Below are 14487 nucleotides of genomic sequence, written 5' to 3'. Positions count from 1 at the left end.
ATGGGAAGGGGAAACAAAGGAGGAGGCTACAATGCTTGATAAGAAATGTACTCATTATCTTGCCCATGTAATTGTAACCCCTCTGTACAGTATTTTCACAATAAAAAAAAGAATAAATGTAATTCTATACAGTAAAAAAAAAAAAAAGAAAGAAATGTACTCATTACCTCGCCCATGTAATTGTAACCCCTCTGTACGGTATTTTCATGATAAAAAAAATTAAAAAAAAAAAAAAACTCAAATCTTTACCAAGACCCATAAAGCCAGTTTCTCCCTCTTTCATTATTCTGCTTCTCCCCAAAGCCAGAGCTACAGGGACTATCCCAAAGTCTCTTCCACCTCAGGACCTTGACACATGATTTTACCTCTGCTTGCGAACATTTCTGCCTGTCATGTCTCTCCTCAGAGACTAAACTCTGTGTGTGTGTGTGTGTGTGTGTGTGTGTGTGTGTGTGTGTGTGTGCGCGCGCGCGCTAATAATGGGGCTAGAACTCAGGGCCTTGTGCTCTTGCTTGGCTTTTTTGCTCAATAGTGGCACTCTACCACTTACATCAAACCTCTCTTTTCTGAGAGCCTTCCTTGATCTCCAATCTATACTATATTCCTCTTTATAAGCTTTTTTCTTCTTCATGGCAGCTGTCATATGGTGTTGGTAAATCTATTTGGTCGAGCGTTTAATGTCATTACTTTACAAATTGTTGTTATGGTATGGAGAGCCTATGTGCTATGGTACCCCCAGGGCCTTGGGACATAGTAGGTGCTCAGTAAATATTCACTCAGTGGCTGATCTAAAATATCTAGTGTGGTTAAAGAATGCAATCAGGCTACTCCATTTTATCCTGTAAAATATTTCAAAGTGATGGAACGTGTGCCCTTAATAAAAATGAGGAGACTGGGAAAATGGACTGAGGAGATAAAATAAAAGTTTCTCTCTACTTCCCTATGTAACTGCTAAGAGGTGGGTACTGGTTTATGGGAGAGGCATGTCTGCTGAGAACATCCCAACAAGCCTCAGACAAGCTAGAACCAGTCCTGCAAGCCTCCAACCTGAGCAAGCGAGGCCCAGCCAACCTGGGATTGCCTTCCTTCTAGAGTAAATCTATACAGCCAAAGAGAAGTTTTGGGAAATTACAAGATTACATCATCAGATGAGACTCAGAACCACAATCTTTTATGTGCCATCTCTTTTGGTGGGGGGGAAGGGGGAGTAAATTATGCCAAGCATTAGTGGATCACCCCTGTAATCCCAGCTACTCAGGAGGCTTGAGATTTGAAAATCACAGTTGGAAGCCACAAGCAGTAAAGTCCCTGAGACTCTATCTCCAATTAACTAGCAAAAAGCTAGAAGATAGAGCCAGGCACCGTTGGCTCACGTCTAGAATCCTAGCTACTCAGGAGGCTGAGATCTGAGGATCCCAGTTCAAAGCCAGCCCAGACAGGAAAGTTCATGAGACTCTTATCTACAATTAACCACCAGAAAACTGGAAGTGAGGCTGTGGCTCTAGAGGTAGAGCGCTAGCCTTGAGCAAAAGAGCTTAGGGCCAATTCCCAGGCCAAGTTCATGCCCCAGGACTGACCAAAAAAACTGGAAGTAAGAGTTACCGTGCAAGTGGTAGAGCAATAGCCTTAACGGAAAAAAAAAAAAAAAATTAGGAACAGTGCCCAGGCCAGAGCTCCAGCCCCAGGATCAGCAACACACCCTCAAAAAAAAAAAGTGAATTTAAATAAACTATGGAATGTAGCCATAACAAAGTCTATTCATATTCTGTCTTCAGCTTGAGATAACCATATTGATGAGCTTCCTTAAACATGCTCTAGATAATATTACAAATGAGGAAAATGTGCGAGAAAAGCCATTCAAGTTCACATAGCTAAAGGCAGGTGACAGGTGACGGAACTTAACACCAGATTCCCACATTCTCAATACTATCCTTTTACACTTCAGCACACAGCAGACTCCAAATCCAATTGCCAGAGCTAGAAAAAATTCCTGGGTTAAGGAGATACACCTCCCATGGCCTCCTATACCATCTCCTGCTGCCAGCTTAGTGCTTCCCTAGAAGAGAAGAACAGCTGGGTACTGCGCTAGGGAACGGTAGCTCTGTCCCCCATAAAACATGCAAATATATCATGGAACAGAAAAGGAGCAAAGGCCTCAATGTTGGAAGGTTCTTACCTTCTTTGTTGTTGTTGCTGTGGGGCTTGAACTCAGGCCCTGGGCACTATCCCTGAGCTTTCTGGTTTTCTGGTGGTTAACTAGTGATAAGAGTCTCACAGACTCTCCTGCCCTGGCTGGCTTTGAACCACGATCCTCAGAGTAGCTAGTATTACAGACACGAGCCCACCAGTGCCCGGCAGGGTTCCTGTCTTGAATGGTGGATGTGGATCCTTGCTGTACACCCATTCCATGTTAATCAACCGTATTCATCCCAGTAGCCACCAATAAAGAGGTGCTGATCTATGTGAGGCACAGCTGAAGCAGCTAATGGACCAATGCACCGCTTCTAGCAGGCACATAGTGTGATCTGCACCATGGCAGGTGAGGAAATGGAGGGACAGGGGTGAAGCAGTTTGCCCAAAATGACTCAGCAGCTAGCGGCAGGCCGAGGCAGGCTCCCGGTCCACTGTACCGTACTGTCTCATTTCCTCCCAGCCATCAAATTCCATCAGAACCAGCTCATGATGGAGTCGGTTTTGACTTCCCAGAAAGAAATCCTTCAACAAAATAGGCCGGATGGACACCTCCCACCCCCAAGTCCCCTGTGTTTATACATTGAGGTCATGCAATTCTTGCCTACACCTGTGTGGGCATGGCCACTGCCACGAATAAGCAATCTGTTGCTTTCTAAAGTATTCACTATTGTCACCCCCACCCCTCCGGCCCCACCCCTGCCCTCCTGGCAGACACTGACTAGCTGGGGGACAACCCGGACACCTGCCTTCCGCACTGCTGCCCCATCCAAATCACAGGGAAGGCTACAGAAGATTCTCATTACAATTCTTTCTTTTCTTTTCTTTTTGTCAGTCCTAGGGCTTGAACTCTGGGCCTGGGCACTGTCTCTCAGCTTTTCAGCTCAAGGCTAGCACCCTACCACTTGAGCCACAGTGCCCCTTCCAGCTTTTTTTTGCTTATGTGGTGCTGAGGAATTGAACCCAGGGCCTTATACATATGAGGCAAGCACTCTACCAACTTCCCAGCCCTACAATTCTAAGCAGTATAAAACAGGACTGGATATAGCTCTCTCTCTTTTGTTAATATATACCTAAACAGCCAGATATGTAAACGTTAAGGCCCTTCCTCAGAACTGGATGTGTAATGCCACTGATCAGGGCATTCCCCGCCCCAGAATGATAGCGTTTCTATTCACTCCTCCCCGATCTCTCCTCATTCTCCTTCATGTACCAGTCAGACACCCTGATGTATATTCTAAATAGCTAGCCTCTTGATGAAGATGTGGCTTCAGCAGGCAGCTGACCAGGGTTCAAGTCCTACCTTAGTGGCTGGTGAGCCACAGGGGTCTCTGGGTGGGATTTTTTTTTGAGGGGGGTCCGGTCATGGGGCATGAACTCTGGGCCTGAGCACTGTCCCTCAGTTCTTCAGCTCAAGGCTAGCACTCTACCACTTGAGCCACAGCACCACTTCCGGCTTTTTTTTTTCTGCTTATGTGGTGCTGAGGAATCGAACCCAGGGCCTCACGCATGCGAGGCCAGCGCTCTACCACTGAGCCACCTTCCTAGCCCTCTGGGTGGGATTTTTATCTCATTCTTCTTACCCGGGCAACAGGAATGGAAATACCAGTCCTGCCACCAGGAGACTGCAATGACGATGACATGAGACCACGCACTCAGCCAGAGCTTGCGCTCGCCACTCCAGGCACGTGGACACAGGAACCTCGCAAGGCACCAGAATATGCTGTAAAAAGGATTGTGCCATCTAGCAAGTTCACTATCTCCTGGGGGAGGGGGTGATAAGTAAGAGAAACAGCTGATGAATGTTATGCTAGAAGCAACAAGAACTCCTCCCAATGGAGTAATGCCAAGAAGACTCCCTGGAGGAGGTGCCGCTTCAAACTGCAAAGCCAGAAAGGAGGCAGGAAAGAGCAGGCCAAGTCATGGGAACAGCATGTGGACCGGTATGGATAAAACACCGGAAGGAAGGGGCTGGAGCAAGAGCTGTAAACACAGAGCCGGGTATCACGGGCCTGTCCCCTTCCTGCCCAAAAGATTGTACTTAATATGGAAATGAAGGACATCAACAAAGGAATTTCAACATGGCATCTGATGTGTCCAGTAAGTGCTAAGAAGTAACTATGGAGCCTTCCACTGCTGAGAGTAAGGTGGCTTTATCTTAGTCTCATGCCTTACTGACAGACAATAGACAGGGTTCCCTTAACTCCCTAGACTCAAGATGGAAAGCTGGAGGCACATCAAACAAGGCCCATCCACCATTATGATTGTTTGTGGAGATTTTAAATTATGTCTGGTAAATTTCACAGAAACCCATAGATGCTGAGCTTCTTGTGAAAAACCTGGCAATTCTGGACTTGGACCCCCACCCCCCCAAGGCAACAATGAGCACCAGTGAGGAGCCTCTGCCCCTTCTGATAAATACATGAGATACAAGGCCCAACATGCTCCATGAACTCCAACACAAAAACCCAGGACCAGATGCCATTTATCCTCATTCAGGTAGCTACTTTCTTACTACCCCACCCTCAAGTCAAAGTTCATTCATGTTGGCTCCTTGTTTAGGATCATTGACAGTTATAAAGTTACAAAAAGGTACATGGAGAAACACTTTATGACTAGGATTAACAGACACCTCAATTTCCCTGACTTAACCATCAAGAGCACCCTATAAGACCAGATTCAGCTATAGCCTGAGCTATGCAGGGAGAGCTCAGAAAAAAGAGGGGGAAAAAAACAACCAGTATTACAGCCTGGATGATACTGTTGACCTAATGATAGAGAGATTGGGGGGAGGGAGGGTTAACTAAACAACTGTGATACAGAAGTAGGTTTGCTTTTAGTTTTTCCTCACAGGAGAAATACTTTACTGGTGAACAGGACTCCACTGCTAACACTTAACTGTCATGGTATTCTCAGGCCAGGAATTCATCCACAAGCTCGGAGGAGAGCCATGTCATTTGAAAAGAGAGGCAGTGGTTCTCAAACAAGCTGGTCATTAGATCTTGGGAAGCAGGGAGGGGCTAAAAATGTAGACAGAGCTCCACCCACATCTCATCTACTGGAGGGATATAGAGAGAGAGGAGGGGGGTAGAACGAGAACCACTGAGCTTCATCCCCAGCCCCTGATCTGTATTTTACAAAACTTTCCAGAAAAGTCTAAAGCTCATTGGCTTTGCAAACATCAAGGAAGTGGTTGACTTGCCTTTCTCTGAAACTCTCCTAGCATGAAGTTAAGTAACCAGGCAGACAAAAAAACAACAACAACAACAAAAAATACTAAATATCAACTCCTCTGGAAACAGCTTCAAGGGCTTTCTTACATTCCTGGAAACACCAGGCTCTTAAGGAAATGTCCATTTAAATAGTACCTCTATCCTCTCCTCTCTCCGTTCTTCCCTCCCCTCCCCCCAAGACAGCAAAGAAAAAGAAAACTACAGTCCCATAAATGTTGGTCAACCTCCCTAAGGTGTAGTATAAATGGAGCATTGTAAAAGTAATTTCAATCCAGATTCCTAAATAATTCAACATGGTTCCCATTTTGCCTTGGCCAGAAAACTCCCAGCTAAATGTGGCATATAATTACAGAAACCAACTGATTTCAAGTTCCTGGCACAATTTGCTTGCTTCTCCTGTGTTCCAATTTTCTATTAAATCAGATGTGTGTTCTTGTGTCTTAAAACATTCTAACCGTGTTTCATTCAGTGTTATAACTCACCTGTAATCCATTCTGCAAGCAGGTAAGGCCACATAAATAACAACACTTACAGTTGGGCCTTATACAAAGGACATCTGAGATAAGGAAATGGGAAATCTGGCTGAGTGCAGTGGTGTACACTCCTGGTCCCACATACCTATGTAGTGAGATCACACGGGAATCCCAGGTAGAACCAAACAAAAGGTACCAGACCCAATCCAAAAAATAACTAAAGCAAGAAGAGCCAGGAGCAGGATTCAAATGAGAATGCCTACTTAACAAGTCCAAGACTCTTGAGTTCAAATCCCAGCACTACCCAAAAAAGTTTAGTCTCAACACCACAGACCTTTGAGCAGTCTCCGCTCACCTAATGGCTGTGTCAAGGTAATGAGGAATGAGTTTGACAGATGTTCAACTGGGCAACAATGCAGGACTTCCAAGATAGCATTTAGACATGGGACTTGAACTCTCGTCCCATATTTTGAAGCTACATTACAGCCACAGAAGCTGCAAGAGCTTGTACAGGTTGGCCTGAAAACTTGCTGTCTTGAGATATCAAAATGTTCTTACCAGCCAGGTACCAATGGCTCATGCCTGTAATCCTACTCAGGAGGCTGCGATCTGAGACTGTGGTTTAAAGCCAGGCGAGAAAGCAAAGTCCGTGAGACTCTTATCTCTCATACACCACCAAAAATCTGCAAGTGGAGCTGTGGCTCAAGTGGTAGAGGGCTAGCCTTGAGCACAAAAGCTTAGGGACAGGGCCTATAGTTCAAGCCTCAGGACTGGAGGGGGATAGGTGTGTAGGGTGTGTGTGTGTGTGTGTGCGTGTGTGTGTGTGTGTGTGTGTGTGTGTACTTAACATTTTCTCAAGGTACTGTAGTGATTACATAGGGCAGATGCTTGTAGTTGCATTGTACCTTAACCCAGCTCCCCTTTAAACACTGTGTAAAGGCAATTGTTGGTGTCCAGAGGTAGCAGTTCAGAGACTTACTGTTCCCTTAGTCTAAAAGACTAATCAGTATTTTATCACTGGGATATTTATTTTATAAAACAATAGGTAACCAAATAGAATACCCTGATGAACTTCTCAAAAAGCCATCAAAGCTGGACACGGAGGCTCACACCTGTAATTCTGGCTACTCTGGGCTGAGATGTAAGGATCTCGCAGTTCAAAGCCAGCCTGGGTAGGAAAGTCGATGAGACTCTGATCTCCAATTAACCAACAGAAAACTGGAAATGGAGCTGTGGCTCAAAGTGGTAGAGCCCTAGCCTTGAGCTGAAGGACTCAGGGACAGTGCCCAGGCCCAGAGTTCAAGCCCCACACCCGACAAAAAAAAAGTGCCATCAATTACTCACAAGACAATATGTTGGAAATGAGTTATACAACTTGGGGAGAGGGGATTTGAAGGGAGAGGGAAAGAGGGAAAAACATGAGGGGATAACAGGTTTCATAAGAAATGTACTCACTACCTTACTTATGTAACTGGAACCCCTCTGTACATCACCTTGACAACAAAATTAAAATTTAAAAAAGTTAATGTGGTTTCCTCACCAAGTTTGGGGCCAATGTAGGAATAAATTGATCATGGAAAAAAAAGTCATCAAGTTGTTCAAAAGTCTCCAGACAGGGCTGGGAAGTTGGCTCAGTGGTAGAGTGGTTGTCTCGCATGAATGAGGCCCTGGGTTTGATTCCTCAGCACCACATAAGCAGAAAAAAGCCGGAAGTGGTACTGAGCTCAAGTGGTAGAGTGCTAGCCTTGAGCTGAAGAGCTGAGGGACAGCGCCCAGGCCCAGAGTTCAGACCCCACGACCGGACCCTCCCCCCAAAAAAAGTCTCCAGACAGCTTGTAAGAACCTCACATGCTTTTAAGTAGCCCTGATAAACAACTACCTCTGAAGCCTAAATGCTCATTAAATCTTGGGGCCTGAACTTTGGGGTCTGGGTGAGGTCCCTGGTGTTTGCTCAAGGCTAGTGCTCTACCACTTAAGCTGGCAGGTCCACTTCTGGTTTTCTAGTGGCTCACAGGAGATAAGAGTTGCACAGACTTTCCCACCAGGGCTGCCTTCAAATCACCATCCTCAGTTCTCAGCCTCCGGAGTAGCTAGGATTATAGACATGCACCACCTGGAGCAGTAACAGGGTGTGGTCTAGGGATGGTATGCCAATGGAAGCCAGCCCTGGCCTGGTCATAACGAAGAGACCCGGTGGTATCTGCCCAGCATTGACCAGTACCACCCCTATAGTTAGATAATGCTCTTCCTCTTGGGCAATGCCCAGGCTGCAACACATGAAAGACATTCTTCCTTCTCTCCTCTCAAAAACAGACCCACGAGGTCAGCACCCTAGAGACTCAGGAATGAAAGGGGATTTGGCCAAAGGGCTCAAGAAATGTAGTTCCACAGCACTCTCTTGGGTTCATCCTCATCCTCCTTGCTCCCCAGGTTGGCTGAGAACAGCTGGAGCAGCCAGTACTTCCCACATCATCAATTTCACAGAATGGAAGAATGGGACACAAAACTTATTAACACGAAAGCATTTTAGGAAATCTCTTGGTTTTCACAACCTGACAGCTAATTCTTGCTCTTTTGATCTTTAGGACATGAGGAAACTCTCCAGAGAAGACCCTCTGGTTACAGAGGACCCATTAAGTACCTTTTCAGGGTCCTTGGGCAAAGGGCACAAGCCCTCATCATAAAACCACAGGCTCTCAGCCAAGGGTTCCCGGGACTTAAGAGGCAAATAAGTAACTCCTCAATTAAGAGCATCTCTACCTCTGGCTCCACCCCTTCCTCTCCTTTGTCAGTTACTGGGAGAGAAAAACAGTCAACAAAAATTTGCAATTTTGGCCTGGGTGTGGATTCTCTGAAGGTTTCCACCCAAAGCAACTAGAGGAAATAAGAAATTACATAGGAGGATGAAAGGACAAATTCAAGAAGATTAACTATAAAGTTGGAACAGGAACTGACCAAAAAACATCTCAGGGAGCACCAGGGAGCCCCCTAGGCGGGGGGGGGGGGGGGGGGGGGGGGGGGGGGGGGGGGGACCTTCAATGAGATATTAAGTAAAAACCAGCTTATGTTCCTTTGATGATGGAAATCTGGATTGTGACATTAAATTTAAAGTAATGCCAAAGAGCAAAAAAAGCTATTCACACGACACCTGAGAAAAACAGTATGTTTGGAATGGTTCAGAAATAAGCAAAGTGTATGGTATCTGGCTACACTATGAAAAAAGTAAGGGTGTGACTAATTACCCTGTCACAAAAGGCTACATCACTGAATCTTTGGGTGCTAAAACTCCGATTCTGGACCTAGGTGGGCAATCACTACACGGGTTCACCTCACAAACCCTAGCAAGGCATTTGTATCTTGCGAGTTTTCTGTTTCACAATTTAAAACATAAATAAATTAGAAAAAGAAACCATTTCAAGGACATAATATTATGGGGTTCTATTCAGAAGCTTTGATCATTGAAGAAGATGGCAGCCACTACCAGAATAATTCATGCAAGAGAAAGCAAATATAATCGTGTAAATAAAAGGCACTCCACCTCTCCCTGCCTCATTTTTTGGTTTGCTTTGGCGTGGAGGCTCTTGAGTCTACTTACACAAAACCATACTAGCCAATGGTATCTGAGTGGGATCATAATGGCAGCACACCTTCTAACAGGTGTGTGCAGCTCTCGTCAATGTTCACACCCCTCATCATTAGTCCTTCTGTGCTTACAGAGTCCTCACAATCCTTAACACGCACCCTGGGCTGCTGCTGGCCTGGCTGCAGATTCCAAAAGGTAGCTCTGAACAAAACAAGGCTTGCTCACTCACTCCCAGTACACCTTGATGAAGAACTCAGATCACCTGACCAGACCCTAATCTTAGACCACACTGTCTGTCCCTTTAGAACAACGATTTTTCCATTCCCAAGAGGCAATGATCCTACTTTGTTTTCTCATGTGGAAATAAAGAGATGAAGAGGCAAATTACAGGCAGCTTGAGGTCAACTTGAGTCACTTTCACTTTTCAACTGAAGCACCTGCCAGTCATTATCAACAAACTGCCCTGACAATGGAGCTCTATAGTCTCTTTCGGAAGAGTATACACAGACATACAGTATGTGCTCATTAAACATGTGCATATATCATAAATAATAAATAAATCAATATATGAAGGTACAAGCCAGGTATCAGGGGTTCATGCTTGTAATCTTAGTTTCTCAGGAAGTTGAGATCCAAAGGATCAAGTTATATGTATGTGTACTGTGTTTTTTTTCCACCACAAACAAACCATCATTCCTGCACAGGGCCACTTGCCTTAAGAGGTATACTTTGTTTTTGTTTTACAGTGCTGGGACTCAAACCCAGGGCCTCTCACATCCTCAGTCCACATTAAGACTTAAAATCAGCTAAAATGGCCGACCCTTATAACAGATTTCCAAAACATCCTCCCCTACTTTAAAAAAAAAAAGTTTCATGCCATATATAATATCAGAAGTAGAAAGGGCTGACAGGTTAATTATAGACACAAAGAACAGGGACAAATGGACTATGATGTAAGCAAGTCAAAATGTGCAGAGGCCTTGCCCTCCCTGGTCAAGCATTTCTTAATCCGTGGGCAACGGTATACTGGGCACAGCCAGGTTTAGCTCTGTGCCAAGACTGGGCAGAGGTCCAGGGCCGGTATCACACAGCTCCTGGGCTGGAGTGTGGGAAGGCAGTGCATACCTCCAAGAACAATCTAAGAAGTCTCGCTGGGGCAAAGTAGAAGACAAAGCCTTGAAACTGGGCTGCTAGCTTCTTTTGGAGTGGGATGGTCAGAGAACTTCTCCCTGGGCCAGTACAGAAACCAAGAGGAGACCTTGCAAGACCCGCCAAACGCCTACAGCTGCTGGCGGCAGGAGCTTAAGATCCATAGGGATCTCTCTCCATCCAACCGAGGGGAAAGGCTTAGAAGACGGTCGTGACAAGTTTAAGGTCCGCTGGAGCAGACGGAAGGGCCCAGGATGGAATGTGCCGGGTGAGACAGAGCCGCCGGCAGTGCTCTAAGGGCTCCTTTTCTTCAATCAGAAGACACAGTGAGCTTTTGAGTTACATCAACTTTGTGTTCAATCCCAAATCTGGGCTTCCTCACTGAGAGTGCGGGCTGTGGGTCCGGTGGTCTACGGTAGAACGGGGGCCCACCCAGAGATGAGGAGCCACCAAGTTTTTCGGGGACGCCCCCCCCTCGCCGTCTGGGTATCCATCCACTCATCCCTGGAGGGAGGATGGGCCTAGTCGAGCATAATCTAGGAATAACCGGCGGGAAGGAGGCGTGATCACCTTCGGCTGGGGCAGACGCAGAACTAAATGGGTTTAATTTGGGTGTGTTTCTCTCCACACCACCGCGTCTCCTGGGACAGGCATCAGTGGGAGGTGACACCCGGCCACAGATCGGATCCAAGGAGTGGAAAGCGGCCTTCGAGGGCTTTGTAAGTTATGCCCACGCGCATTCCAGGACTCGCCGGCTTCTTTCCATCTGCTCTCCCCACACCGGCGGCCGGGACGAAGCGGGAGCCGGGGTCTGCGGAGACCTTCGTTCCCAAGCGGGTGGACAAAGCGCGTGCGGCGCGGCGCGGCGCTTCCCGGGCGAAGGGAGAAAACCTGCGCCCGCCGCCCGCCCAGGAGCGCGGCGCGGACCCCGCGGCGGAGGGGACCCCGGGGGCGCCGGGGGCCCCGCGGCGGAGGGCGCGGAGCGGCCCGCGCACCTGGCCGCCCCCTCCAGCCTCCCCAGCTCCGCCCCGTCAGCGCCTGCGGGGCCCTCGCCCCCCCTCATCCCCTGACCCGCCCACCCCACCGTGCCGCGAGCCGCTTCCCCACCTGCCTCCCCGGCACGTCCTCCCCGGTGCCCTCCGGACGGCCCGCGCCTCCGCCCCGCCGGGAGCGCCCGGCTCCCACGCGCGTCCCAGGCGGCTCTTACCCGGGAAATGGCGAGAGGCTGCTCGAAGTCCTTGCCGCCCACGAGGCGGAAGCCCCAGGGTCCCGGGCCCTGGAGGACGATCTGCTGGGTGGTCATGGTTGTGGCGGCGGACGCGGCGGGGACGGACGGACCAGACGCGGGAGAGCGCGCGGGGCGAGCGGAGCAGCTGTCGGAGAAAGCGCGCGGCGCGGGTCTGGAGCGCGGGGCGGGCGGGAGCGGCGGGGGGTGAAGGGGGGGACGGAGGAGGGCAAGGGGCGGGGCGGCTCCGCCCTGACCGCGTCGTTGCCGCGCGGCGCCCGTCCTCCGCGGGGCCCGCCGCCGCTCCACGCCCTGCGCGCGGGCCGGGACCGGCTGCGATCGCCGCCCGGAGAGCCCGAGTGCGGCCCGCGGCCCCGCCCACCCGCCGCTCCCAGTCCCGCGGAGGCTGAGGGAGTGGGGCACAGGTCCCGACGGCCCGCGGTGCAGACCGACCCGCGCCGGGTGCTTTCTCTGCAAGTTGTTGGAAACGGTTGTGCAGAGTCAACGCTCTGCGGTCAGCTCCATCTTCACGTTTGCTTTTTAGAAACCTCAGAGGCGGTTAAGGGATGCTTTCAGATGAGCTCATTCCGGGCTAAGGGGAGGCCAGGGCACCGAGTCCCATCTTGCGGATGAAGTAACTTGAGTCAGCTGGCGGCCAGGAGGCTGGCCCGGGGCTACACACGGCGAGGCTGGGTTGTAGCTGGCCACTTCCGGGGTTCCCTGGGTTAAAGTAGGTCACCCAAGAACTTTTTTTAAAAATGCTAATGAGACTATCACTCATGGTTATAATTGGCATAACTTTCCAGAAACCGTTCTTCCAAGCTGGAGCCTGATGCTTGTTTGGGACAGGCAAAGTGACTGGGAAGGGGTTGAGTGGGCAGACGTGCCAGGAGGCCCTGGCCACTTTCCCCTGAAGAGCATTCCCTACCGGACAGTACTCTGTCCCCAGCGTCCCATGTCACCCAGAGAAAAACTCCAAGTCCTGCAGCCCACACTCCCCCCCGCCCCCCAGGATGGTCCCAACTCCCTCCGACCCATCTCCTGGTCTCCCCTGAACTCCTCACTTCTGGCACACTGGAATATTCTTCCAGACAATCCCCAGGACCTTTTCCTTTTGGTTCAAAGGTCACCTCAATGAGGTCATCTCTGAGGACCACTTAAAACATTATTTCTAGAATGCCGGGTTACTTTCCTCTGTCTTTTCTTCTTTGAATTACTCAGTCTGATGTATTCTACCTAATTATTTGTTCCACCCCTATCCCTAAGTTTTTATCTGTTTTGCCCTCTATTCCCCAGGGTTTAGACTAGTACCTGGCCCATTGTGCTTAATGCATGTAATACACTGGTCATCCTCAGGACCATTTCCCCCTCTCCATAATCTCCCTAGCACCCATGCATTCTGGCAGATGGGTACATTCTCAAACACCGTGTTAAATGCACAGCTCTGTTTCCCTGAGACCCAGGCCTGCCTTCTTACCACCTCTGTGCACAGATGTACACACATCCAATTGTGTCACAGCACAAATACCTACGTTTGGGAAATAGTTACTTTGTTTCTTGGAAATTGAGGTAGATTTATGTTACCTAGACTAATCTTAACTCTCAGCCTCATACATCCTAATGTTCTTCTTGAATCTAAGGGGTTCGGGGAATGGATAACCCCCTATCTGTTTTCTTTTGAACTGGGGTTTTATTCTGTCACCCAGGCTGGTCCTGAACCTCTGAGGCTCAAGCAGTCTTACTATCTCAAACTTTTGAGTAACTGATACTACAGACACAGCTGAACACTGTGACAGCTAAGTGGCAGCTAAGCCACTTGTAATATTTGTTGATTAGAAAGCAAATTAGTGGGCTCTGGGTTTTGCATCCCCAAAGCCCTAGGTTTGATCCCCAGCATCAAAACTCAAACAAAAAAAAAATTAAAAAGAAAATACACTCAGCAAATGCTAAACCTGTAGCTGTCTTGAATGTTCTGTGTCCTAATAGGAGAGGAAAGGCTACAGGGCAGGGTCTGCCTTTCATTGGCCCCTGGTGTCCTGCTGCTGTGGACAGCAGGTGTCACATGTGTTGACACAGTAGTCTACCCAGTAGAACAGTGTTCTATTCTACTTGGACATAGTGCATTAGCAAAGTGCTGTGAGGACTGAGTCCCATCCATCCCATCGTCATCATTTTCCCCCTCTTCCCCCGCCCCTGCTTTCCTGTTAAATGTTCTCAGCTGTAGTCTGGCTCTCTAGAACAACCCTATGACCCAGACAACCCTCTGGGCACTGATTCCAAGGACATTAACTTAAAAGAAGAAGAAGAAAAAAAGCTATACGTACACAGATATTTATAGCTGCATTATTTATCATAACAAAAATACTGAAATCACTCAGCAACAGAAAAGTGGCTAAATATGGTACGGCTGTATGAAGAGATTGTATGCAGCCTGAAAACAAAAATGAAAACTATGAGGCAACTGAGGGAAATATTTCCAAAATATGTAAGAAGAGGGCCAGGGTGGAGCTCAGGGTGGTGGAGCATTTGTCTAGTGTGTATGAGGCTGAGTTTGAGCCCCAGCAAAGAGAGAGACAGAGATTACAATATGTGAAAAAGGTGGAATAAAATTATTTTTATACCATGTTTTTTTAA

The 14487-nt window shown here is 48.3% G+C and overlaps 1 protein-coding gene across 1 annotated transcript in view; it reads right to left on the bottom strand.

Annotated features, from left to right (window-relative positions):
* The window catches only part of Pdlim1 (PDZ and LIM domain 1), a 40295-nt gene extending 28262 nt beyond the window's left edge, over nt 1-12033 (bottom strand). The window contains exon 1 of the mRNA XM_042689355.1: nt 11836-12033. Within this exon, the coding sequence (XP_042545289.1) occupies nt 11836-11931 (96 nt within the window). The 5' untranslated portion in view covers nt 11932-12033. The remainder of the gene's footprint in view (nt 1-11835) is intronic.
* Between the last annotated feature and the right edge of the window lie 2454 nt (nt 12034-14487).

Source organism: Dipodomys spectabilis, unplaced genomic scaffold (assembly GCF_019054845.1).
Source record: "Dipodomys spectabilis isolate Male_0828 unplaced genomic scaffold, ASM1905484v1 ptg000125l, whole genome shotgun sequence".
NCBI classification, from domain to species: domain Eukaryota; kingdom Metazoa; phylum Chordata; class Mammalia; order Rodentia; family Heteromyidae; genus Dipodomys; species Dipodomys spectabilis.
This window is presented reverse-complemented; position numbering and strand designations above follow the sequence as displayed.